The sequence below is a fragment of the Vidua chalybeata genome, chromosome 6 (assembly GCF_026979565.1).
Source record: "Vidua chalybeata isolate OUT-0048 chromosome 6, bVidCha1 merged haplotype, whole genome shotgun sequence".
Taxonomy (NCBI): Eukaryota; Metazoa; Chordata; class Aves; order Passeriformes; family Viduidae; genus Vidua; species Vidua chalybeata.
Genome location: NC_071535.1, coordinates 24,544,475 through 24,572,203, shown reverse-complemented (window position 1 = coordinate 24,572,203; position 27,729 = coordinate 24,544,475). Strand labels below are relative to the sequence as shown.

Below are 27,729 nucleotides of genomic sequence, written 5' to 3'. Positions count from 1 at the left end.
ACGTAAGGCAGAAGGGGATGGGACAGGGAATAAGGGCAGCTCGGCTCTCTTCTCTCGTATCATTTTGTTGTTGTTCTTTTTGTTGGAGGGCGTGTGTGTAGGGGGTTGTTGCCGTTTTATTATCTCAACGAAATAAAACTCTCAGGGCGGTAATGACCGAGTTTTCTACAGGCAGTAAAACATTAAAATGGCCACAAACCTTTCAGCATGGACCAAAAAGCTAGTTTTTCTTCTCTTCTCTTCTCTTCTCTTCTCTTCTCTTCTCTTCTCTTCTCTTCTCTTCTCTTCTCTTCTCTTCTCTTCTCTTCTCTTCTCTTCTCTTCTCTTCTCTTCTCTTCTCTTCTCTTCTCTTCTCTTCTCTTCTCTTCTCTTCTCTTCTCTTCTCTTCTCTTCTCTTCTCTTCTCTTCTTTCTCTTCTCTCTCATTTCCTACTCTATCAGGGAAAAAAACCCCAAACACCTCGTTGTTTTGTGACTATGTAATGCAGGGGAAGACATGGTTTTGAAGGAAAACGCAGCCCTTTTTCACCCAGATGGACAACTGTGTTCTGTGTTCTGTGTTCTGCATGACACAGATGTTCCTACCTGCAGAAGAACCCCAGGTCATCTCGGAGGTCCAAAGCAGCGGGGCATCAACGAGCCTAATGCATAGGATGAAGATATCCGTGTACACATTTTTGGACAAAGAGTTTTTGTACAAGCAAAGCTGTAGGAACTGGAAACCCTTAAAGACAAAGAATCGAGGAAAAGAAAATATGCACTTCCAAGCCCAGTCAGGAAGGATCGTCACCCGTCTTAGATCCCAATAACAAATATTTACGGGATCGGGTTAACCCGAGGGAAAGGATTAATGGACACAGATTCAAGCAAGAAAACTTCCTCCCCGGCGGAGCCATCTCCGTGCCGGTGCCCGCCGTCCCTCTCCCCAGCCCCCCGAACCCCTTCGGCCTCGTTCCGTGGGACTGCACGACCGCAGCGAAGGAGACCCTCCCTGTCAGCCAAGGCCTCCTCCACCAAAGAGACGAAGGAGGAGATAATTATTCTTCCATTGTAAGACATTCGTCATTATAAATCGTCAAGCGAAGTCGTGCCGCTAAGTGTGCAGGGGAGGTCCCCAGAGCCGCGCTTGGCTTACAGCTGCCTTTCGTAACAACACAGCCAGGAGATAAACCGGCATTGATTTAAGTCGCCGTTCAGAAGAGCTCCTAAGTTCCCCGTATCCTTAGGTGTGCTGGGCTCTGTCGGCGCAAGCGGGAGCTGGCGGCCGGCCGCCCACGCTCTACCTGGCCCCCTCCCCGGCACCGAGCGACCCCCGAAACGCTTCTTGGTGTAAAACGACAGTGCTGCCCCTCACCTTTGCTGGCTGCGTCTCCCGGGTTCCCGCGGGAAGAGCTCCGTCACTCCCACTGCCGTGGCTCAGAGGAGCGAACCTCCATCGGTCCGTGGTCTCAAACGAAAGTCACGAAGAAAAACAACGCCTTTCGAAGTCAGACTTGCTGCTGTGCGTCCAGGAAGACGACAGAGCTACCAGAACTCCCAAACGCGGAATTCTAGTTACTTGAAAGCAGCTCGAAAATGCAATTATTCCTGTAGGTGGCACTGGTACTAGATGTTGCAGGAGCGGAGGCAGAAATTGAGAAAATTGCCTAGGAATTCCCAATTGGTTCCTATAATTTAAGGCAGAACAATAGAGTTATTTATTTTATTTACTCTAAATTCATATAACATGTGACAAATGAAAACTCGATCTCTTTATTAGAACAAATTATGCTTATAGAATCTAGCCCTCTGTAGCTTAACGGTCTGGTCCAAGAGAATTGTCTATTCCCCTATATGTCATTAAACAAATCCTAGTGCAAATAGAAATTAACTCAACACAGCTCATTCAAGTCAAACGCTTGCACCAGGAAAGCCCTAATGAGACACTGTCTGGTTTCCAGAAGGGTTGCTAAGTACGATTGGCGGCAAAGTTATTAAATCTGTCCAAGCAGCTAACACATCATTAAGACACCCCATCTAACCCGCCCGACCTCAATCTGAATATTCAAGAGAGGGTGAAAGGGATATGACAGTGGCACCGATGCCATAGACCAGATGGAACTCCCCACGCCGGGGAGAGGAATTGGGACAGACCCAGGTCTCGGCAGCGGAGGAAGGCATAGAGAGGTTTTGCCGGGGAAACTTGGTCCGCGGGGACGTCCTTGACCCCCGGCCTTTCTCCCGGTTTAGCACTACTGTGCATTTATTTCACCTGTTCACCCGTCTTCAGCGTGTCCCAGTGAAGTGCACGCACATGCCGTCACTGCAGAGGGTCTGTACGGACCCGAGACGGCGGGCTCAACCCCGACAGTGTAACCGGCTCTGTCGGTCTCCTCCTTTCTCCTGAGAACGGGTCAAATGCCCGTAGTCACTCTCCCCGAGTCGTCTGAGTTTCTACAGACGCTGTCCTCCCACCAGGCCGGGGGACGGCTCCCCGCGGTGTCGTAGGGACTGAGAGCCCCGGCCGGGCCAGGGAACCAGTCAGCCGGGGAACCAACCGGCTCCGAGCGGCGGGAGAAGCTGCTCGAGAACGAGCGGGGGACTCCAGCCCAAACCCCGACACAGCCCGACACCGAGTGGACATTTCTGACCACTGAAGCTGAGCTTCCCTGCTTCTGCACGCCAGGGAGTAGAGCTTTGCGAGAGGTTGCGTCCTTATCCCAAAAGCAGGACACCTAAATGCCTTGTGTCTCGATTTCTTGCTATGTTTCATTTTCTTCAGATTTTGGGTCTGTGACAACCGAAGTGACTCCAAGACCCGATTGTATTTACCCATCATTACTTCATAAATATGCAGGAAATGTCCAGACATGGCTCGTTTGTATCTGATGAAACTCTGTTAAACAAAATTTCCTCCTGTTATATATCCATTCTCCGTCTTGTCCCTGACCTTAAAATATTTTCTTAAAATTGAAATCACACACTCTTACACAACACAGCTCTCTCTCTACCTGCCAGCTTGTGAGAGTTTCGGAGTTGTTGCATGTATTTGCGTGCATCTTTGAGTACTACGTTAATTAAATTAAGGTAAAAGTACCCTCGCCTCCGGAATCACAAGTAAATGAATGCGGGCAGTTTACGCAAACAAAAATGTATAAGCCGGTGGTTTTTAGCGAGCTAAAATAAGGTAGCAGGCTGTAACAAGAAACGCAACATCGACCAACGACGGATAGTGCCAGGATAATTCTCGAAACGCCCTTTTCCCCCTAAGAGGGGAAAAGTGGGAAACAAGGCCAGCCCCTGCAGAAGGGCGGGGGCCGGGGGTCCCCAAGGCGTTAGGGAGCTGTTGGGAGGCAGCGGTCCCTACGTGCAGCGGTCCCTATCTGCCGCCGCCCGCCGGCTGGAAAGGACGTCTCCCTGTGAAAATCCCCATTCTCTTTCGCACAAGAGTTTACCGGTGCATGTGCTCTTGTCCCAGGCTACCGGGAGGGGGTCAGCACACATGAGAACTGGGGGTCTGGTCGGGTATTTTCAGGTTCGCAGGCTCGGAGAGGGAGCGTGAGCGGCGAGGCCAGCCAGGATCGCGAGCGGCCCCACACCCTCTCCCTCTGCCTGCTAAGGCACACTGCCCTCGCTAACCTACTGCGCTCAGCTATTTTGTGGCATAAGGAAATGCACATGGCAGCCAGTGACGCGTGGAGGCCCCTGCATCCTGCGTTTGGTTGCTCGCAGAAAACGGGAATGATCCCTGGAGATTCCGTGGGATTTTATATGCTCACGTGTAGGAATAGCTCTGTGCAAAATGAAAGCCCCGTTTCAAAGCTCCGTGGGTCTCATCCCTCTCAATTTGACACAGCACCTTCCCTCCGGTATGTGTCACCTCCGGACATAACTCGAGGCTCTCGCTGGGTTGTCGCTAACCTTCCACCTGCCTCTGCCCGCTTTTCCCTGCCGGCCCTTCAGAGGAGTCCAAAATCTCCTCCCACACCCACACCGCGTTATCCCTTCACCCCGGCTCCGGCTCCAAGATGTTCTTTGCCCACCAAACTGTCTGCATCGCTTCCGGGGAAGGATTTCGCGGCTTTGAGCCGCATGGCAGGAGCTGGGGGGCGGGGAAGACAGGGCAGCTGCGACAGTCGCTCCGGCCGCCGCACCACGTCCGCCCCTCAGACCTTCCCCACGCCACCTCGGAAAATACGGCCACCCGACTACATACGGGTCGGGTAACTGTGTCCTTTGGGAAGGATCGGGGGACTTCTGCTTACAAAATACGTTACCGTCTGGGCATCCTTCTGCCTAACAGCGCCTCAGTAGCCCACTCCCCTCGAGGAAGGTGAGGAGGTTATCTTCCTTCCTCCCTTAAAAAAAATCAATAAAAATCTGCAGCTTCAAAGAAGGGCTGGCGGGGGGTGTGCTGCGTTGAATTTGTCTGGGTTCTTCCTACAAGTGGACAGCGGAGGCATCTGGGGGGCAGAGCGAGGCACAGAAAGGCCTCATGAAGGCAGCTCTGAGAGGAAGGAGCAGGACATGCCGAGGTGAGCACGGCGGCGCAACGGAGCCCTGCTGGAGCGGTGGAATACCGCAGCATCGGGACTCTGCTCTCAGCTGCGGGAGGTTGGGCACGGTCTGGAGGCCTGCCCGGTCCCGGACAGCGCCGGAGAAGGCCTTCATGGGCAGGGGCAGCCAGGGACGGCCAGCCGCCGCCTCGCCGGTACCGGCTGCGCACCGAGGCTGCTGCAGCCGTACACGCGATTCGCAGCGGGCAGCTCACGCCGAGAGTGTTTTGTGGAGGAGAGAGGACGAGGGAGCAGAGTTTGAGGGATGGAGAGGAAGGGGAGCGCCTCTGGCTACCCTATGCCACGCAGCAGTGTCGGGAGAAGGCAGACAAGGGCAGCGACTCCCGAGAGACACCAGCTGCCGGTACCCGCGGCTCCGGCCGCGCCGTGCGTGACGGCACCGCTCAGTCACTCTCTCGGCACAGAGGGAAAGGAATGGAAGGGGAAGCCCGGCTCCTGTCTGGCACCGGCTCGAGTCTCTTACAGCTTCCCCTCGTTTCGTTTTATCAGGCCGGGGGACCCCGCGGTGAGGACGCGGGTGCGTGCCGGGGCAGCCGCCGGCTTCTCAGGGCGAGTCCCCTGCCCTGGCACGCGTGCCCTTCCCCGGTTGGAAAAGCCTCGACCCCGCGCACCCCTCCCTGCTGCCTTTCCCCTCCGATTCTACAATGATTTCCTACCTGAAAAAAATAATCTTTTTGCCAGGCAGGTCAGAAGCGATCGACAGTCTGTTGTATATTATGTTTTCATATTCCTCTCGTCTCCCCCTGCCCTCTACCGACTCACTGTAGATCTGACCTTTGGTATTTCAGCCCACACTCAGCAGTTGAATGGAAACAAGTTGAGCACGTTCACTTCTGATAAACATTATCCTTAAACCACTAGAGACCCGAGCAGAGTAAACGAGCTTTTTCGACAGGACCACATCAGGAACACACATTGAGAAAGGGAAAGAAACAAAATATCCAGGAGATCAGAGGCAGGCTCGAGGGTGGAGGGGTGGGAGAGGGAAGGAGGGGGAACAGACAGGTTGGAGGACACGGCGGAGGGGGAAGAGAAGGACCCAACTGTGAACACAATAGACACAGATGGGAAGAGCGGCTGCCCGGGCAGCGTGGGAGAGCAGCGCAGGGTCACGCCCGAGCATCCCAGCAACCCTGAGGGAGCTTTAGAGGCGCCGAGCGGGTTCAGGACGGCGGGGTCGAGCTTACACCACCCGTGCGCTCGGACATGGTCCTCGGCCACACGCCACTGGACCGGACTAAAGCAATGGGAGTCTCGCGTGTTCAGGGTGGCCGGGGCGGCGAGCAGCCCAGGCCCCGTCGGGCTGTGAAGACACACTGTAGGGCGAGCAGCCTTGTCGGGGAAACTCCGCTTCCACAAGAAATACCCTGTTAAAGCGGATTGGACGTTTTACGGATTCTCACCCCCTTTCATTGTTTAATTACATAAATAACTTAATTAAGGCTAGATCCAGGTCCCACTAGTTCAATGCCTTCTGCCTTAAAAATAGTCAAAGGAGGTCAGTTCACAACACAGAAAGGGGTTCTGGCTTCAGCAAACGCCTGCTAGTACTGCTGCCTGCTCAAAATGCCAGCGCTTTTGGACAGTGGCATTTGCATGGGTGTGAGGAGCACTCCCCGTATCAGAGATAATTCTATCTAGGTTGAGGAAGCACCACAATTTACAGGTGCGATATTCTGAAAGGGCAACTCGTATTTTTGAAGTAACCATAAAACTGCCATAGAAAAGTTCCTGTTGCGGTGGTTTGGTTTTGTTGTGTTTTTTTTGGTTTGGTTTTGTTGATGGTTTTTTGATTGTGTATTTTTTTGTTGTCGTTGTTGTTGTTTTTTTTTTTTAATCCCTATGGAGAAAACAAGTATCCGCCGATATTGCGATCAAATGGAAGAACCTGCAAAAGAGCCATGATTACCTTCTTTTCACCACGAAACGTTTACAACATGCCGCTAAGTTCTGGGAGATCTCCTGCAACATCTTATTTCTTCACAGTTAGGAATGTTCATTGCGATATGTGCAGGCACTGAAATCTCACTCAAACTTTTTCCTAAAAATATCTTACATTTCAATTAAAATAATAGAGACAATGTTTATACACACCAGCGACATAAATTTTGTGGTTTACTTGGCGATATTTCGTGCACTAGGATCACCACCTTATTTCTTTTCGTGTTTTATTTAATTTACAGAGTCTGTACCTTTGAGAAAAAAAAAACAAAACAAAACAATAAACGACAAAGAATAACTTCAGGAGAATAATACAGAAAAAAAAAAAACCCAAACAAAAACCCAAGACAAATCCTTAGCTGGAGCTAAGCCCATGATCTCTGTGTGCAACATGATGTAACGTGGGGCATAAGACGCACACACACAAGATCAGCTCAGGATCTGTACACCGCCAAACCAAACATTTCTTCAACATACACGCCGTGACCCACACATCCTTTAATTCCTATCCGCTTTGTCTGTTTTTCTTTTGATTGCTAATATGTATCAGTGACTTTTATAAAGCTGAAGTCAGCTGCGAGGCACTGACATTTTATGATTAAGCGTGGCGCAATATTAGAGTGGGGATGAAAACAAAACCGGGGCCGGTCGGTCTATGTTGGGCAGCGAGCGCCAGCATCCCGGTGCCGGTCTGCGGTGGCCGGAGAACACAGCATCCCAGTGCCAGGCGCTACAAGCCCCGTCCCGTCTCCTCCCAAGGCAAGGGAAATTGCAGCTCGTTTCCCGACCGGCTGGTGATTTTCACCAAAAATGACGCAACTCTCATCGCTCACGGTCTTCTCGTACACCGCCCGCGAAACATTCGTTAGCGAAAAGGTGATTTATTATAACGAAGCGATCAAACCCACGGAATTTCTCTCGCACTCTGCAAACTCAACGCGGGCAAACCGTGTGTGTGTCAAGACATGGCTCTGCTTCATTCGGGGAAAGGGGAAACCGCTCTGCCAGGCTCGAAACCCCCTCTCCGGCTGCTTAGTTCGGGAAAAGGGCCAGAAAGGGCGGTGCTGCCTTGCCCGCCGACCGTGCCCCAGCCCCGCGGAGCTGCCTGCCAAGGCCCCGGCCCCCGCCGGCCGAGCAGTGCCCTGCCACGGCGCTTCCCGCTCAGCACGGCCCCGAGCCGCCGGCGCTTCCCGCGCAACTCACCGCCGCAGGTGCGGAGCCGCCGTCCCAGCGCGGCGGGCCCAGGTGCCGAGCGCGCTGCGCGGGAGCGGAAGGGCCGCCGCCGCCGCGCTGTCCGTCATCTCCCCTGGCCACTGGGAGGGCGGCTGGGCGGTGGGGCCGCCCCAGGGGCGGGCTCGGGGGGGCGGTGGGCCACGGGCCCGGCCCAGCCCGGCCCTGCCCACGCTGCCCTGAGGTTGAAATGCAGAAGTCAAGGCTCTCTTGTCGGGATGTAGATTTCCTTGTAGTTCTTTTCTTCCTCACGCTACTGTTCCCTCCTCAGCGGAGATCAGAGAGGCTCGGGGCCAGTGCGGCCAGGAGCGCAGGAGGCCGGGAGTCGGTTCCCGGGCATAGGGATCCGTTGGGATTTAGGGCCGGCCTCGAGGTGTCCCGCTCAGAGGAATGGGTAAGTGGCCGGGAGCCGCAGGAGGGTTCAAGTGCTGTCAAGAGAGGGGGAGCACCCGTGCTCAGTCATTTGCCACCGCCGCGGCTCCCTTATTGACTTTGCTCGTGTTCCTACAAGTTGTAAGAACATGTTGAGGGTCAGGAGCAGGGGAGAGAGCGCGCTAATGACTAGTCGGCTTGTTATTAGTGTTATTAGGCGAGTGCGAGGCAGGATCGCAGCCGAGCGGATGGCTGGAGCCCGTGACACGTTGTATATTATTCCTGACACCGATCGTGGCAGTTAACATTTTAACACGCTTGTTTTACAGCCCAGTGTAATCGGGCTGTTAAGCGAAAGGCGCTAACAGCACCAGGATCTGTCTTTAAAAAGTTAGTCCCGACTCAGAAGCACCGCGCTGCCCTCGTCTCTCCCAAGATGTAAAAGAATTTCCTCAACTACTTTTCCTTCCTCCCCCTCCCCCACTTCTTAGAAGATGTTTTTCTTTTCTTTTTGTTTTCTTCGCGTTCCTTTTTCCTGTGGCAATAAAGCTGAATTGTCTGTTGGGGCGATCTCATTTTTCATCTCTGGAATGTGCTTATTTTTGGGAATATGCTTGATGCACAGTCCGGAGAGCTCCGAAATTTGTTGCCACGGATTTTCTTTCTTTCTGCCTTTTCATTTTTCTTTCTATCTCTCTCTCCTTTTTTTTTTTTTTTTTTTTTTTTTTTTTTTTTTTTTTTTTAACCTCTCACTTCTCTTCCTCCCTCCCCTTTACCTCCTTCAGTCTCGGGGGCATCCCGCTAATGTAAAGAAGCGTGCGTGGAGTGACCGGGGGGGGGGTCCCTGTCTGTGACATCTGTCTATGATGAGGAGCAGCTCAGACGCCCCCTTCTGTGCCGTCCGCCGTGTCCGACGGCTGTGTTTGTGCATTTGCTTGCAGAACCTGCCTTCGGGGAAGTGAACCAGCTCGGGGGGGTGTTTGTCAACGGGAGACCCCTGCCCAATGCCATCAGGCTGCGGATTGTGGAACTGGCGCAACTGGGTATCAGGCCGTGTGACATCAGCCGGCAGCTCCGCGTTTCCCACGGCTGTGTCAGCAAAATCCTGGCTCGCTACAACGAGACCGGCTCCATCCTACCGGGGGCTATCGGCGGCAGCAAGCCTCGGGTCACCACTCCCACGGTGGTAAAACATATCCGGACCTACAAACAAAGGGATCCGGGCATCTTCGCCTGGGAGATCCGGGATCGCCTGCTGGCCGATGGCGTGTGTGACAAGTACAACGTGCCGTCGGTTAGCTCCATCAGCCGCATCCTCCGGAACAAAATCGGGAACCTGTCTCAGCAGACTCACTACGAGTCTTACAAGCAGCACCAGCCGCCCCCACAGCCTGCTCTGTCCTACAACCACATCTACCCCTACCCCAGCCCCATCGCTGCTGCAGGAGCCAAGGTGTCCACACCTCCCGGAGTGCCGGCGATCCCCAGCACCATGGCCATGCCCAGGACGTGGCCGTCCTCTCACTCGGTGACGGACATCCTGGGGATCCGGTCCATCACAGACCAAGGTGAGAAATGGGGGGAGCCGGGGCCACAAAGGCAGCCAAACAGGTCCCCTACGAAGAGGGTTCTTTCCTCTCCGAGGGTCGGAAGGTGGTTTAGTTGTTTGATTTGGGAAACCCCTGGCGTTTCCCGGGCACGGGCAGGGCACTGAGCTTACTGGAGGACGTGTCTCGGAATGTGGGCATACCGAAGGGCCTGGGTGGGCTGCAAGGGGACCAGCAAACAGGACACATCGGCCATCACCTCCGCCTCTCTGACGGGGGAAGTGGGGATCTTCGCCGGAGGGAACGGCTCAGGGTGCGGCGGCACCAGGGCGCACTCGGTCCCGGTCCCGGTCCTGGTCCCGACCGAGGCTCGCTGCCGCACTCCGGTCACGGGTGCTGCCTTGGCGTTTCCGAGAAGTCAATTTTCTGTAGTTTTCGCAATCAGGCCAAATTTGCTTCGGCAGGAAGTTCAAATGTCATCTAATTGCTTTCATTCTGATGGTGTATTTTCCTCCGAAGCGGTGGTCTATGAAAACCAAAGGCCCAAGATTTGCCTCTTTTATCCCTTTCACATTCTTTCGGCTCCTCCGCCTGGAAACTGCGTCGCGTCTCCCAGCCGCTCGCTAGCAAGGGATATTTTTTCCATTTCGGTCTCTGCCAGTGAGCTAACAGTGAAAGCGTTACTCAAAGTGTCACTGAAAACAACAGTCCAAAATAACCCTTGCCTACAGCGATCTCTGTGTCCTATTCTTCTCTCAGTATTAGTGGAGAGGTGGGAGTTGTGATCTCTGTTTTCACTGCCTTTTTAACAGCAACAAACCAATTCTACCAGCATTTCGAATGCAAAATTATCCTTTAGGCATTGTAGAATAATATTCTTATTTAATCAGAAAGGTGATATTTTTTTCAAGCAACACATACGTATGCACAAGCATGTTTTTTTTATTTGTGTACATGCAAAAAAAAGTAAGTTTGTTCTTCTTTGCCCTTCACGATATAAACTTGATCCTAGTCCTCACTGGCACAAACAAATGTGCTTGTTTCTAAGTCGACTTCAACAAACACACGCCTGGCAATCTAGAGGTAGTGTTGGCAATGAACATTAAAAAGAATGAGAGCATTACAATCAGATGAGAAATTTAGTTTTGTTTTTTTTTTGGTAGGGTTTTGTTTGGGTTGTTTTTTGGTTTTTTTTTTTTTTTTTTTTTTTTTTTTTTTTTTTTTTAATTTATTTATTTATTTATTTATTTGTTTAGTGAGTTCCTCCTTTATTAACACCATATTGGCAGGCAGGCCTCTAACGGTGCTGCCGAGTACCTCGGTATCTGTCCCGTCTCCCTCAGCCCCCGCAGCGGCACACATTTTTCTGCAGTGTGAAATCTCCCCCCTCCCCTTCCCGTCAGAGGGTCAGGGCTGCGGAGTGGCCGATGCCGCAGATGGGGGCTGCTCGCCCTTGATTTATAGGGCAAACTGACCTTGCTGACACGGAAAGGAAGCCCCTATTCATGGGAAAGTGTGAGATCAGCAGAAAAGGGCGCTCGCCGAGGGAGCTCAATTTCTTAAGACAACTTCAGATTTGTGCCTTTCCCCAGCACGGCGAGGGGCCGAGCGAGGTGGTGTCTCAGGAAAGCCCCCTCCCACGGCAGCTCCGATGCCCCGGCTGGGCGCGGGGCTCCGGGCAGGGCTCCCCCTACTCCTCCCCTGGCTCCCGGGTGCGGGAATTTGGCCATTCGAGGAATTTGTCCGCCAGCAAAACATCCCGGTATGCCTATGGCGCGGCTGATAGGCATGTAAATAATAGGACTGTTACTTCTTTTCCTCCTCGCTTTCTTATCTTCCTCCTTTTATTTCCCTAATTAAAAAAAATTATTTATTTACTTTTATGTTGCATTTTCTTTTTCTCCCAAAAAGTGTTTGGATCCCAGTTCATACGTAGGCGTGTCAGGTCTGTTTGTAACACGGGGTATCGTTTCTCCTCTGACTCACAAATACACACACGGCGGTTGCCGTAAATTCCCCTTTAGGAGATCCTGGAGGATAAATGCCTGTCGGCAGCTCCATCCCGCCAGTGCGGGGACGTGGGGACGAGCGAGCCAGCCAGCTCTGGGCTGGGTTGCTGATCTCTGTCACAGGTTTCACGGAGGGAGCTGACTCCCTTCTGCCCACGAATCACCCTCTCAAGGAGCTTCCAGTTGCTTCAGCGAGGTGTGGCGGGCGAGGGACCGGTTTCCCCTTAGCTCTGCCCCACAGACTGCCTTCCATGTGGAGAGGGAGACGTCTCCATCCCGAAGCAAAGCCATCTCCATCTCCGAATCCTAGCCTCTGCCTCTAACTCCCTCTCTCTCGCTCCTTTGTTTTCCAGCAGTGAATGACACTTCGCCTTACCCCAGCCCCAAGGTGGAGGAATGGAGCAGCTTGGGCCGAAACAGCTTCCACCCGCCGACCCAGCATGCCGTGAACGGGTTGGAGAAGAGCTCCCTTGAGCAGGAGGCCAAGTACAGCCAGGTAAAGAGAGAGAGGGGGGGCGGGCAGTGATGCACAGGTCTCCTGAGCTCGGCCTCGGGCTACCGTCTTCGGCTTGGAGCCGGTGCCGGACTTTCTTCTGTTTTGGTTTGCAAAGACGGGCGGAAAAAAGCTTGGCCCTCTTCGCTCCTCTCTCCGCTCCCTCCTCCGGCCTGGCGGCCGCGGCGCCCGGCACTCCCATCCCGCCTTGCTGCCGGCGGGCGGAGGGCTGGCGGGCGGCAGCGATCGCATCCCGGGCCCGGGGCTGCCCCCGCCCCGCCCGCCCAGCGGGCGCTCCAGACCCGCCGCCATCGACCCCCGCCCCGGCCGGGCCAGCGGGCACGTCCCGCCGCCGCTCCGCCCATACAGCCGCGTTTTACTCTGTCCGCAGCGTGCTCTGTAGTCAGGGGAATAATTTGAAAATGAGATGTAATTGCTTCCTACATTAAGCATTTTTAAACGCTTAAGTAGACGGCGAATTTCCTACGTTTTAATTACAACACAATATAACTGTTACTTAATAAATCTCTGTCTAAATCTTTGTACTTGCTAATCAAGTCCCATGCCAGGAGAAAAGCTATAAAAGGCTCAACTGTTCCTCGTTGGGAAAGCACAGGTTTTGAAAACATTTTTTCCGTGTGATGGAAACATTTCAAAATGCATCAGAGGTCTCTCAGACACACTGACTTCCCGACCACGCATTTGTTGTACTTAGAAGCAAGTCGAAGAAAACCCACAATTGCTGTTTAGCATTTTTCCCATTCAAAGAGAGAGGTTTTGGACATATTTTTTGAGTTCTGTGTCTGGTTTTAGATCCATGTAGAGGAAACTTTTGTAGCTCGTGTTTGATGCTGAGAGTAGCTCAGACTCTCACATTCAAGATGCGTAACACAAACTGTGGGAACACTTGCAAAGAGCGGGCAGAGTGGGAAATACTGTAGATCCCGATAGTGAACAGCTACTTCATTACATATATTGCCTTTTAAACACTACACCACCCTAAATGCTATCCTATTTGTTTTGTTTTTCTATTATCCCATTATTATTATATTCATTTCATAACACAAGTAATCTGTCTATAGTGTAGCCATTAGTCTATGAATAAAGATAGAATTAGACTTAGATTTAGCGTTACTACTCCTTCTACAATATTTTTAAAGACTAAAATAAGCATTTGCTAAAAAACAGTAGATACAGCTTGTCACTACTCTGTAAGAGCCGCTGTTACTGTGGCTTAATTGTCTTAGGTTCCAGGCTGGGCCTTCTGCACACAGTCCTGCTGAAATATTCACAGGATCTTGTTCATAGGCCATAAACCATGGCCTCTGATGGATCTCATTTACTTCACAGATGTGTTGAGAAACAGTGTTTTAGTTATTGAGTTATTTTCAATATTGGTTTGGAAACTATTTTTTACCTTTTCTTGTTTTTCTTTTTTACTTTCAATATTAATGATTTCATCTTCATTATATATAACTGTTCTATTGTCAATATCAGTTTTACTTTAAAGTTTTGTTCAACCTGAAAGATCACCTGATAAATGTTATTTAAACATACACACTATTTAAAATCTGAGAAAATTGCTATTAATAAAATGGATTTCATTTATCCAAATAAATTGTCCAGAGAGTTTCAAAGGGCAAAAAAGCCATATTCAGAACCCTGCACTCTAAAGGAAGATATAGAAGAGGTTCTTCCCAGTTTTTTCCCTGTAATAATAATATAGGTCAACAGAATTTGGCTTTGGAGAGTTTTAACACATAGACCAGTCTATTCATATAGTATTCAGAATTGTTATCCAGAGAATTAATTTGAATGTGCATTAATCGCTTTGTCTGTCACAAGTTCACTACCTTGCTAATTAAGAATATGTTAAAAAACATCATGCTAAATAAGGATGGGAAAATGTGATAATTTGCAGTTTTTCCCACATTCCTTTTGCCAAAATATTTATTCCAGACAGCGTGAAGTGAAGCTGATAAACCAAATTCCTGCTGCAGATAGTGCTGACTTACTGTCTTTTTGCTGAAGTGTAGTGAGTCTGGAGTGACAGCCTGTGACAGTGAAGAGTTATAAAATTCTCTGACATCATCGCATTCATGGTCTCTTGCAATGTATATGGTTTTGGGTGTAAAGAGATGAGCAGGGGATATGAGAGAATGCTGGTTCATTTGTGAATCTAGCAGGGAGGTATCTGGAGTGGTGGAAAAATGGGGAAGTCTCAGATATACTTAATATGCCAGAAGGACTATGGTGAAATAGGCTGTGTCATTGTACTTCGGGGTAATTGCTATTTCCTTATCTCTTTTGGGCAAAGCTTGTTAGAAAAACTCTTAAGGGTCTTACGGAGGCAGACATCAGATTTCCCCCAGAGAAGAGAAGTGGTTGTTCTGTTTTTATGTCTGTATTATCAAAATCAGAGGTGTCTACAAGAGGAGGGAATCAAGTGTGGATGTTTAACTTAGGCTTCCCAATTTCACCACAGAAGCAGAGGAAATGTGCTCTGAAGCACATTAACAATGGATTTTGTGTGAGTGATAGTTAATTCTGCATTTTCCAACAAATATCGTCTATGTATTTAAGCATCACCAACATCCAAAGTTCACCTGTCCATAGCCTGTAAATAGCTCCATAGTCTTTCATAGCAAGTGAAAGACTTGTTCCTCAGCTTTAGTCATGGAAGTTAATATTTTGCTTCTCAAGAAGTCCCCTGGAAAATCTCCCTGTGTGAGAAAGTCTGGAAAAATTGAGACCAAAGAACAAGGTCTTGTGTACTTTTACAGTAAATTTATTTGAACACTTCTTTTAAATTACATACATTTCTTTTAAGACACGGGATACTGTAGCCTTTTTGTAGGCAAAACTCTTATTGACAGCCCAGACTTGTCAGGCAGCAGCCAAGGCTGACCTCTCCTTGGTTCCAATGGCTACATTTCAGCCCTTGTCCCACACATCAGTGGGCATTCACTCACAAAAAAGGCAGGAAGACTTCACATTTTTGCCTTGACAATATGCAGTCACGCTAGTTAAACATGAAACTGGACCTCTGGATGAAGAAGATTTTTCATTTTTTATATTATGGATTTCCTGGGGCTTTTGTTTGCAATGTTGTTCCTATTTGGGTTTTGGGAGTTGAAAGCTCAGCCTGGCAGACTGTGAATCTGTACAAAACATTCCAAAGAAAACCAAAAGATGCCTTGTCAAGTTTCTATTCAGGTTTAGTTACCTGATGTCCCAGGCTGTCATTTATACGTAAGCAATTGCATAATTTCCTTGGTGTATCACACTCACAGATTTGTCATATGGCTTTCAATCAGGGTGACTGGGAATCAGAGAAACTGGAAAGGAAAATAGATTTTCCCAAGAGTTTGACAGTTCTGTGTCATACGCATTTCATACAGAGCTCAGTTATATTGCATTATTTATGGAGGGAGGCACATCCAGTGTGGTGTTCAGGTGCTTCTAAAGATAATTATGCTATTGTTGCAAAGGATGAATATTCTGAGTATTTTCTTTTGCATTGCACAGCTTATACTGACTACTGCATTAAGAAAAAATAGCTGAAATGACTGCAATATGAACACATTTGTAACCTGCATTTGAAATCAAAACACTTAATAAATATATATTGTATCTAAAATGCAGATCTCAGACATCTGATGCTTGTGACTTGCTGGACTGATATCATAGTTGTTCAAAGTGAAAAAAAATTGTGATCTGTATTTACACATGTATGAGAATGAAGAAGACCTGACATACATCTGTATGATTGCTGAGAGGCAAATAGCTTGGAAATAATTTCTTTTCAGAATGACTTTCTGTGTGCGTTGCAGGAAGCAGATGTGCATATTGCCAAAGGGAGTTGATACTCATTAATGGGAAAAAAGCTTGTAACTGGGGGGGTCTAAGAACAAGCTCGCTCCTGGAAATGGTACACTCTTTGGAGGCCTCATCCCAAACCTACTGAAGCTGCAGAAAACACTCCTAATTCAGAGGGGTTTGTGAACATAGTCTGAGTGAAGTCTTCCTTGGACATGCTGGCCAAACCCCTAAGCAGCAACTACCTCAGGTCTGTCTCAGCTGAACTTCATCAGCTGTTAGGGGATGAGTTTTTGGCATTGCTGGGATATCACTCCCTGTCCCTCGGCTGCATTCTGACCGGGGGCCGTGAGCTCTGTGTGCTGCAAGCACATAAAAGGAAGGCTCCATTTTAGGGCAAGTAGATTGCAAATGTAGGTGCAACTCTGGACAATTACTTGCACAGAAAATGTAGGTAATGTAAACATTTAGTTCCTGATCTTTCATTTATAGATGAACAGTGAGCAATGTGTATTTGATGGCCATGCATCTGTAACTGTATCTGCAGTGCTTAGAACCCACAACACAGGATAACTTCTTTGGGGACAACATTAAAATATAGCCTTAAATATTATGGCAAATTTATGGCCTTCCTACACATGATTTCCTGAAAAAATTAATTAGCAAATCACTTATTTAGCATCTTACAACCCAGGATCCAGGCAGTTGGATTCCTGCTATGGGTCTGTGCAAAATCCATCAATGACAAAGGTCCAGACGTACTGCTCTTCAGTCATACCCAGGCAGCAGCGGGGTGAAGCTGCGAAGGAGAGGTGTTTATTTGTTTTCTTGCTGTAGTACCCAGCAGCATTGTTAGCAGAGTCTGGTGCAGGGGTTCAGACCTTGGCTTGGAGACTGGTTCTGTGTCACTCTCACTAGGATCTCCAGACCAGGCCTGCTATCAAGACATTGCCACTAAGACAGCTTGCTCAAGGTCTAGGCATCCTTGTCATTGCATGTTGTGGGTGAGGGGGATGAGCTGATCCCACTACATGCACCCGATTCCTCCCCAGGTGATCTGGATGGCACCCAATTCGAACCCCATTTGTGAGACCTGCCTCTTACTGGCCACCTGCTTCCACGGCCAAAACACAGTGCCCTGTCCACCAACCCACATGGCTTCAGGGCACTCCACCCGGATGAAACTAATAAAGAAAGTCAGAGAGGTGAGTGAATGGTATGATGACACTCAAACTGCACTCTAAGCACCTTCTGCTCAAAGGACCCCAACCCACCAGAAGGTCTGCCATGACAAACATGATTAGGGACTGTAAAGCGGGAGTGATGGGAGATACCTATCACAGCCAGGAGCAGAGTGCCAGGAGCAGAGGTATTAGATGTGATTTCACCTGTTCAGTCTTGGTTCTTGCAGTAGATTGGCAAGTATATAAAGACTGTATAGTGTGTTTGAATTTGTCTGTTGTGGCAATTTATCAGCTTTTAGGAATTGCCTACATACCTAGTTGTAACAACCGTAGGCATTTAACAATTGATGGATTATGGCTTCACCCTCCTTAGTGTACCAGTTTCCCAGTAACTGCCTCTGCAGCATCAGAGATTTGCTAGACATAGGAGACTGCTGTTTTGGCTGTCCCTGAAAAGAACAAGGTGAGGACTTTACCAGTTTGACCCCATATTTGCCTAGCTTCTAGACATCGAGAATCCCTTTGAAGTGTCTGTGTCCATAAGTCTCCTTATTAATTTAAATAACAGCATATTGAAATTGCAATATATTGCTAAGTATATAATATTAAGAAGGCATTTTTCATAGAACCTTTCAGTAATACATTATGGTGTTAACCAACAGCATAGAAAAGAACTAATGTTTATTTCTTCCAGTTTATTTGCTTGTTTAGTGTCCATGTGTGCCCTGCCCAATTCCAGATTTTGTCAAAGTACCAAGGGGGAAGTATTGTGCAAATAATTTCTAAAACTATGGGAATCTGTTATTAATTCCAACTCAAAGGAGTTTGTTTATATTACATGATTTTTTTTCCCCCGTGCTTTCCTATTGTCCTCATAAACCCAGTATATCTGTCTTAGGAAGACTAAGTTGTGTTTTTGTCATCAGAACCAGGCTTTGTGCTTAAAGCAACCAGAATTTGTTTTCACTCCACTTTGAAATAGTCTGGCTGTGAAGTTTGTTAAATAGTAGAACATACCCCAGGATCCAGCATCTTCACTGGAAAGGCAGTGAATTTGATTTATAAAATCCTTCTCAACCTGGTGTATGAAAGGGAAGCAACCATTCAATGACAGTGTAGACCTTGAACTATAATCTACATTCGGAGACGTTTAGGGGGACATGTTAGTGTGTGCTTGGTGTGCTGTGATCTCACTTCACTGTGAAAACCATCTAAACCCACTGTGCTTCTGAAGAAGCGCTGGAAGATCTTGCTCCCTGCTTTTCCCTCAGAATGTGCTTAGGTTTTACAGCATCCTCTGTCTGCCTTTTATCCACCATGCCTTTTTCTCCTCTCCCTCTTTTCCTCCATTGCTTTTGTAGTAGATTACTCAGTGTCAGAGAATGAGTGGTGTTTTCTTCCTTTTTTCCTTCCCCCTTCTTCCCTATCCTACCCCCCCCCCCCCATTTTTTTTTTCCTTTTCTTTTGTTTCTGCTGTAGTTTGCTTTGGAAAAGATATAAAATGCCCCCGGCTACTTCAGGAAAGGATTGGTGGTGGTGTGTAAATTCAAGTTACTATTACTATTTCCAAAACTGAGATTTTATTTCCCTGAAGAGGCTGAGATTTAAAACTGGATAAGAAAATATAATTTAGAGTGATCTTAATGCATGTCCCAACTATAGTTAAAACACTCAGTTGATATTATCTGGTTTCTGTATTATTCACTGCAGCTGGGGATGGCTATAGGTAAAGGAAACAACTTTAAATTAATAAAAAAGCACATTAAACACGGGGAATGGGATCTGCTCATTATGAAAGGACTGAACTTTATTTTAGAAGGAAGAAGGGGTGATTTTCTTATGCCGTGCATTGTTGTGCATTGAATTTAATAATGGGAGAAATAGCCGCAAAGAAAATGGCATCTTTTTAAGAGATAATGTACAGGATTGAGTAGCTAACTATGTTTGAAATCTTAGAACACTTCAGCTCTAAGAATAAATCTGTTTTAATTGTGACTTCAACTAGAATACCAGCATTACTTTGCACAACTTAGAGTGAAAAAGAAGTAGTGTAATTCTCCGTTTTTGAAAGGTCTCTTTTTCAAATCACAATCTTCTGGAAGTCAGCTCAGTTCAGCTGAGCAACAAAGCAGCTATGTAAGCCCCTTGCCCATGTGTTATTTTTAAAAGCTTCTCAATTTCAATGTATTATCACTCTTCACTCTTTCTTGAAAAAAATGCAAATATTATATTTTATAATATTATACAAAATTAATATCTTACATATAAATTATTGCCCCTTCTAAGATTTTTTGTATGTCAAAATTATTTAATGTCAATATCCTAATTTTTTCAGAGTCTTACTTTCTGCTGATTGCAGTGAAATTAATAGAAAATCAAATCAGGAATATGTTCAATAAAATAAGTTAATTCATCTAAGAATACGGATATTTAGTCTAATGAAAATATTTTTGCAAGAATATTTTCCAGCACTATAAAAAGCAAACCATGATTTGCATCATTAACTCTGGCTAGGTTATTCAGAAACACATTAGCAATTTAATCTCATTTTTTCTTAAAAATATTCTTAATAAAGACCATTATCATAAACAGGGGAAATTTACTCAGTGTTCACTTTTGTAATCCTTCTTTAAGTAATTGTGACTTACCTGTGTAGGCACATTAATTTTTGTGGAACACTGATCTGAATTGATTCGTGGTATCATCATTTTTCCTGTTGATGCTGTAGCACTGAATTGCAGCTTCAGAATTTAGCTCTAATTTAGTGACTACAATTTCTACAAAAATATTACTTAAATTTATACATTTTAAAACCTAAAAAACCTCCATTTTTATTACTTAGATAATTTAGTAATGCCATTTTCCTAAATGATACTTTTATTACACGCTAGCTGCTGCTTTTTTACTTGGAAAATTTGTTTGTTCTTCCCTAGGGAGCCCGTATGTTGATTTATAAATCATATTTAATCTCCAATTATAAAGGGAGATTTAGCATGTTTGCTTCCTTGATGTTTGCAGTTTGTGTTTGATTGCTCCTCGTCTTGTTATAATCGTTTTAACTGATTATGTGCATGTCCCTAAAAATGAGATATCCTCTGGATTTTTATGCTAATTTGCTCTTCTGATTGAAGGACTAGATATTTTGCTCCCTGCTATGATTTTTCTTGCTGCGGAAAGAACAACTGCTGCAATAGCTTCTTCATGACTGTGTTTACAGGCCATTTGGAAAAGATTCACCATTTCCAGAAAATGTTAGAAGGTTTTCATTTGGAAAACCAGCAGCGAGAGGGTGTCTGTGTGTGTGCGGAGCTGCGGCAGTGTCCCTGCAGAGAAAGCTGCCGCCAGCGCTCCACTGTGCTCCCAGTAGCTGCTGCCAGTAGCTGCTCCCTGGTACCTCTGCTCGTTGGTTTCAGTTGCTCTCGGGGAAGGGCTGTGCTGCAGGATCAAGGCAATGTGCTGAGCTTGCTGATCCAAGGACAGGAAGGATTCATTCCATCCAAGTCAGTGTTAGAATTGCGAGATACAAACGAAAACAGCAACCTTATTCACCAGAGGTGTGTCCCTTAAGCTGTGACATAGACTGAACTTCTGATGACTGTAGCAGGGGATTTTGGGCTGAGTCACTGTCCAAGCTCATTCAGGCTGCTGAATTAGGTAACTCGAACTTGAAGGCTATGCTGTTTCTCCAGAAACATTTTTTTAAATAGTAATTTTCTACAAAGCCTGCATTCTTAGTCCGTGCAATACATGAACTATTTAATTAAATATTGTAACAATTATATTACAGTGGACAAGTAATTTAAATAATGATTTTATTATTACTTACAATTATTTAAAAATTGTAAATAATAACAATAAGAAAAACAATTTACAGTCTTTTTTACACCTGCTTTAGAGTTAGACTGTGAAATTGAGGTGGCATCCACCTGCGGCATCAAATGTGCTCTTGTTTGTATTCACATAAAACTGAAATGAGATCCTTTACGTTATTGCCATTAATGATAGCTAACATAAATACCAGTCTGTGATTTTGAATGTTACAATCTGTGTCATTTTCTGAAACATTTAGAAGCAACATGGAAAGAGAACAGAGGAGATGAACTAGTTTTGATACTGAGAGAACGCATATCTAGCAAGCAAAAGTCAGAGAAGGAAAAGTAGAAAAGGGAATGAAACAAAATCATATAAATTCACTACAATATATAATTAGAATTTATACCATGAGGACCAAAAGTAAAATTTAGCTTGCACGTTTCTCTGGTTCTTCTGTGACCAAGCCAGAAAAAAACAAAATCAGGTAGTTTGTCTGACATGGATTGACTGGGAAGTTTGTCCAGAAAGCTTGTACCCTTGTGTCTTCTTACTATGAAGGAGAGAGGCAGCTGAAGCTCTGCAACACTTTATACAAGCACAACCTTCAAAACAGGTATCAAGGTGTATGTGGTGGTTACCTCTGGTTGTGAAAGAATTATTCTGACTTTTAGGAGTCCAAGCAACTAATGGAAATTACTTATTCCAAAGACATTCTCACATTAGCTTGGTTCTAGACTTGCTTTTCTTCTCTGTGTTGCAAATCACAAACAGACTAAAAACAATTACAAAAAAAGTTGTCTTTAGTTAGTATTGTATCTAAAGTGACCAAAACTAAAGATTCCATCTGTTGAAACTACTCAAGCAACTCCTTTACTGGTGGAAATACGTGCAGTCTGCTTGTTTCAGCAGTACCATTTTGTGTGACCCAAAGCAAGGCTTCATGTTGGCCCTGGTTTTGATTTCTCATCTCAATATTCCTTTTACTGTCACTGGCAGGTATCAGCAGCAAATTGGCAGAAAGGCACCAAATCCAACTTGTGATCCTGACCCAATTACTCCTGTTTTGCTGGTAGCTTTGCAAGAACAGTTTTAAGTGAATTTGTGAGTTGCTGGGAGATCATGTGTTCTAGGTTTCAAATGCAGCTCTAAAGTTTAGAAATACTTATTCCATCAGTTGTCTGAAAACATTGATAGAAGCAGCAATTGAGAGCAAAAGTTTCTCTCTGAACTTTGTAGAAGCCAGAAAGTAGGTACTTTCAAATGGGAACCCTTATCTCTTACACAGCAGAGGTTCTTGTTCAGCTACAACTAAATGTTTGTTTGTTTGCTTTAAAAAATTAGATTTCCCTTGAAAAATGATGGTTCAAATTAAGAAAAAAAAATATTTATAAAACTTAAAAGCCAGGTTCAAGAACCTCTGCACTTAAAACAAATTCTTAGGGTTTTAAAAATCCAAAAACACCGTGGGGTTCTTGCTCTCCTAATTACAAATGTTTAGATTTTGGTGTTCATTTCCTCTGATTGAAATACTGCAGGATGAATTATTCATCCAGTCAGGGTCATGGAACTTAATCCCCTCCATTTATTTTAAGTGAATGTCATGTTTGTAAAAAGTGCCAGATTGACAGACAAGATTCAACCCTTCTGATAACCTACACTTTGCATCTAAGGCTGTTTGGAAAAAAACCCACTTGTGTCAAGACTATTAGGCCAGGTCTTTCACAGATGAAAGTCAGATATGAAAATTTGGGTGTGTTTTTTTTTAATTTTTTTTTTTTTTTTTTACATTAAAATCATATAGAGTGAGATTTTCTCTATCCCCTCATCTTTTAATTCAGGTCAGAGGAAGCCTCTGACTGCTTTGTAGGTATGGCTCAAACCTCCCCTGAGGCAGAATTGCACTCTGTGCTGGGCCAGTTCCTACCCATCCCAGTGCTGCCTGCTTGGTTGAGGGCATCTGTGGCATCCACAGAATCATGGTTTTGAGTGGTAAAGCTTTGTAGCAGTGCAATAAAAATAAGAATGATTCACCAATTCAGTGAGGCAGTGATGACAGACAGCATTGGTGGCCTCTGACAGGTTGCAGCTGGTGGTCCCTACACAACTGTCACTACATCCTGCCCTCAGTAGTTGGGGCAGGATCTTTCTGACATTCAGAATAGACTATAAAAACAACAGTTTTCACAACTTTATTTTGAGTAAGATTGTGTGTATGTGTGTGTGTGTGTGTGTAAAAGAATTCTTCTGGCTGCTATAAATCTGTATTATTTTCAAGTAAGCTTTTACAAAAACTAGTGAATCTTTAATCAACTTCCATCTGTTTTATCAATAACAACCCAAGTGGCACCTGCAGTATGATTCAACAGGAAACCTGGGCTTCTTCATGAATTATAGTTTGAAGACTTTGTGCCATAAGGTCACAGAACATATGTGTGATTGGATCAAATATTTATCAATAAGCCTGTTGATAAAGTATTTATCAATAATGTCTGCATTAATGTGAGGTGTTCAGGAGCTCAGATTTGCCTCAGATCATGCAAAGTCATCTTATGGCTGCTGAGGAGCCCCTGGTGGCCTTGTCTGTAGGAGATGCAGTAGGCCAGAACATGGGCTGGAACACTGGTGGATCAGCAAAGAGATGCCTTGTTAGCACATTGCCTGGCACAGATCTGCCCTGTACCTACTAACACATCCTTCCCACAGCACAGCTAAGGGTTCACAGAACATGAGCATTTCTAATGAGGAATCCTACTTAAAATGGGGCTTCCAGACACAGCCTTGAGCCCACTGCTTGGGAGTGGGAAAGCCTGAGGAACAGGGTGGAGTCACAGAGTCCAAAAAACCTCTTTTGAGGTCTAGAAGCTGAAGTTTTGCGCTGTCTCAATGGCTATGAGACTTCAGGGATTTGTCCCATAGATTTTCTCCTTCCAGCACCCACCCCTTCAGGGTTTTTGTACTTCTCTGTGCAGAATATGTTTGGGTTGTGGCTCTTGATATGCCAGCGTTACAACCTGGTACAATGGCTTTACTGCCCCTGTGCAAAGCTTTTTGTTGGTGCTTGTTACAAAAAAACAGAGGTGCTCATTCTTGTTTCATGTTTGCACATTGGAAAAGCAGCTTTTTAGGGCCACACTTTTTATTTCCAGTAAATTCAATGACATAATTTTCCATGTGATTCAAGAATTTTACTGCTTTGCAGTGCAATTATTTGCAGGTTTGTATTAATTAGTATTGCTACGAACACTGATATTTAAAGCTGAAGCTAAAGTGTAATTCTGAGTCACAATAGGGGGCATGTAATACAAGTTACTGGTCAGATCACATATTTGGATTTTCAAAAGAATAAGGCAAGCTCAGCTTCAACAAAGTATTTACTTATTTTGAATGACAATTATGTTGCTGCTGCGGCTGTGTGTTTTGTACTAATTAATATTCCTATTGGAAGCTTGTGGCCAGCATCCCATTGCTGTCTCTTGCTGCTTTAGTCTGCTGTACAGGTTTATATTGACGGAGTCCAGCAGAATTACTGCTCTGTTTCCCAAATGACAATGAGAGGATAGTCTAGACAGTGGAACTGTGAGCTACATGGGTGGGAAACTCATGAGCCTGAAAATAGGCCAGTGCCCTTTATGAAGGTAAATACTAGGAATAAGGCAGGAGAAATCCAGGCAGAAATTGAACAAGTGAAATGTTAATACCATGTGAAATTTTAGCAGAAACAAAAGTCTGTTTAATTTTTTAACTTTGCACTATTCAGATTGCGTCCAGTTGTACCATGTGATGATGCTACAGGATTTGCTGAATCAGTACTCTTCTTTCATACCCAGATAGGAAACATTTTTTGAGAAAAAATGCCACCCCAAATCCTAAAACAAACACTATACAAATTGAAACTTAAGCAAGATAAATGATTTTGGTTTGTAGCTGTTTGGCTGAAGAAACATTTATGGGTGTGAAATAAACCACCAAACGCTTTTTAGTTAAATAAGGAGTCATTAATTGTGAAATCATAGCATAGCTGACTGAAGGACTCTCCCTTCTCTATTTAAATAGAAACTCTTCTCTCCAGCCTACAGAAGGACCTAGGAAAATAGCTTGCAGGAAAGGACCCAGCCCTGCAATTGTTTTGCGCACAGAAGCCCTATTGAAACCAGGAGAAGCTATGAGCAAAGAACATTTGCAAGTTTTTTAACCCAAGTACCTAGAAAACAGATTTTTAAAAGTCATCATCAATAATACTACTACTATAGTTCTGACTCATGCTCTGAACAAACAGTTACCCAAGAGTTTAAGATGTTCCACCTCCCCCAGCCGCTGTTACCTCTTCACTCCAGGGAGGGTTGCTTTCAGATCTGTGCCCGCACCTGCCCATGGCAGCTCAGGCTGAGCCCACCCTCCTTTGGGGCCAGGAGAGGTGAGGCACAGGGATGGGTCTGTCTCTCCTGCTGCTGGGATGGCTGTGGTCACTGCACACCCAGCTTAAACTGCCACAGCACTCCCCAGCAGGGCTTGCAACAGTGACCAACACTCTGTGTGAAATTTGGGAAAGGTAGGTAAATGTCACAGTTCATCTACTCCAACCTGTGAAAATCATTGCCAAGTGCATTAAGGTGCTCAGTGAGAGAGAAGGGAGAGCCTCATTACAAATCCCTCCAGTAGCTCTCAAGTGTAATGATTACATGCAACCATGGGCTTTGAGGAGTCCATGAACAACAGCTCGCGGGAAGGTAGGCAGGTGTACGGAGGCCTTAGCAGCTCCTGCCCTGCTCTTGGCGTGTGTTTCCTCATCATCTGCTGGTGGTCCCTGTCTGGGACAGGTTGCTGGGAGAGGTGTGAAGCACTGATCACAGTGGGGTAACTGGTTTTAAAAGCAAAGCAGAAGGGGCCACTGAGACCCTGAAATTGAGGGGAAAGGTTATGGGTCTCTGTCTTAGTGTCCCCGCTGGTCCTAGTTTTGGTACAAAGCCCGGGCAGGATCTGAGGACTGATTTTTATGCCAGATCCAATGTGTCTCACTCTCTCAGAAATTCTCTTCCTTTCCCTCTCCTTTCAGGCACCCAATGGCCTCCCAGCTGTCAGCAGTTTTGTGTCCGCACCAGCCATGCCTCCCTACGCCACACCGGCCCAAGTGTCACCTTACATGACGTACAGCGCCACTCCATCCAGCTACATGGCCAGCCATGGCTGGCAGCACGCCGGGGGCACCCCGCTGTCCCCTCACAGCTGCGACATCCCCGCCTCGCTGGCGTTCAAGGGCATGCAGACTGCCAGGGAGGGCAGCCACTCTGTCACGGCCTCCGCTCTCTGATGCAGGAGCTGGTCCAGGAGCACCGTGAGCTCGCTGGCTCCTCAGCCCCTGAGCCCAGCTCACGGACTGCTCGCTTCATGCTGGCCACACCTGGCATTTCTCCTCATGACTTGTCTCCCCTAAGGCTTTTGGGATTAAAGAGCTGAAGACAACATCAGAAACTGAAAAAAGTGTGGTGTTGTGCTCTTAAAGACTTTCTGTCCCTCAAAGGGCTCGTGGAGCCTTGTTCCACTCTCTCCTGGTCAAACCACACATATTTATTCTTAATCATCACAAACTTTCTAAATGTGCAATTGTTATTAAGATTTGTGCAAAAATCAATAAAGAAAGATCACCACAGAAAATTCTGCTACGCCTTGAATCAGCAAAGGTGGCTGAATGGGAAGTGTTTGCCAAATGCTTAGAGAACAACCATTTAATTGATGAGATTATACAATCCACTGTTATTATGAGGTCCTTTATTGTTGTTTTATTGGGTTTTGGTAATCAAATATAGAATGAAGGCAAAAGGTGGCTTTCAGATTCTTCTGGCATGTTGCCATCGTCAGGCAGTAGTAAGATATTTGTGATTTTATCCATTTGTAAATAGAGGCTTTTGACAGCATTTGTTTTCACCTTCCAGTACATTTCTTACCTTTTTCTTTTTCTTTTTTTTTTTTTTTAAGTTCAGATGATTTCTAGTTATGTTCTATGGCTTTGCATGGTGGGGTGATAGGTGGTGAGGTTTAGGTGGGCTTTTTGGTCATGTTTTTGTGCTTACAGTGGAGGCTTCAACATCTTATGAGATAGTTATTTCTTTGGCAGAAGAGTCAAAGGCAGAAATCCAGCTAAGTAACTCTCCAGTTCTACCCAGCCTCCCAGATTCATGAAACACCACATTCATATGAAGTGTACAAACAGAAATGGGTGGAAAATACCTGAATAAAACAGAAAACTGTAGAGGAAAATTTATGTTAGTGTGCAACCTAATCTATGCAGAGATACTTTAAAAGCCCTATCAGTCAAAAACTCCACTGAGAAACAGAATTGTCCCATCATTCTCAGCTCACTTGTGTCCAGATTACGTTGTAATTTTTATAGAGGACCTTGTCTTTAATTTCTGCTTTAATGAATGTAAAGTATAGCTCTTGGTAAAGTTTACATTATTGTTCTGAAGCATTTTTTTTTCCCTTATAGGTATACTGGTGGTGGTGCTACAAACAGAGATATTATTTAATATTAGCAAATTTCCTTTCTACATTTCTGTATGCAGTGGCAAGTACTCCATGCCAGTTATTTTGCTTTAAACTTTAATCCCAAGAGAGCTGACATTCTGATTTTTGAAAATTTACCTGTCTTCCTTGGGCAACAATAAAGTTCTGACTATTATTATGCTTTTCCCATGCTGTAGGTATGTTCAGAATATGAATGTGGAAAAAAAAGCCTGGTGTGACATTTCATATCCATCATAGACTATTA

The 27,729-nt window shown here is 45.9% G+C and overlaps 1 protein-coding gene and 1 long non-coding RNA gene across 3 annotated transcripts; one reads left to right on the top strand and one right to left on the bottom strand.

The window, feature by feature from the left end:
* Nucleotides 1-432: 432 nt before the first annotated feature.
* Nucleotides 433-7,752, bottom strand: LOC128790332 (uncharacterized). The gene is made up of 3 exons (XR_008431704.1): nt 7,700-7,752; nt 1,354-1,666; nt 433-640 (listed from the first exon to the last, which is right to left on the bottom strand). It is a non-coding gene; the product is annotated as an uncharacterized LOC128790332 (long non-coding RNA).
* Nucleotides 7,753-7,885: 133 nt separating this feature from the next.
* Nucleotides 7,886-26,271, top strand: PAX9 (paired box 9). Of its 2 annotated transcripts, XM_053945574.1 has the most exons (5): nt 7,886-8,120; nt 9,040-9,666; nt 12,008-12,150; nt 17,019-17,171; nt 26,017-26,271. In XM_053945574.1, exons 1-5 carry the CDS (start codon nt 8,117-8,119, stop codon nt 26,269-26,271), a joined length of 1,182 nt encoding a protein of 393 aa, XP_053801549.1. In that variant the 5' UTR covers nt 7,886-8,116. The 2 variants fall into 2 exon arrangements, with proteins under 2 accessions (XP_053801549.1, XP_053801550.1); XM_053945575.1 differs by lacking the exon at nt 17,019-17,171.
* Nucleotides 26,272-27,729: the final 1,458 nt, after the last annotated feature.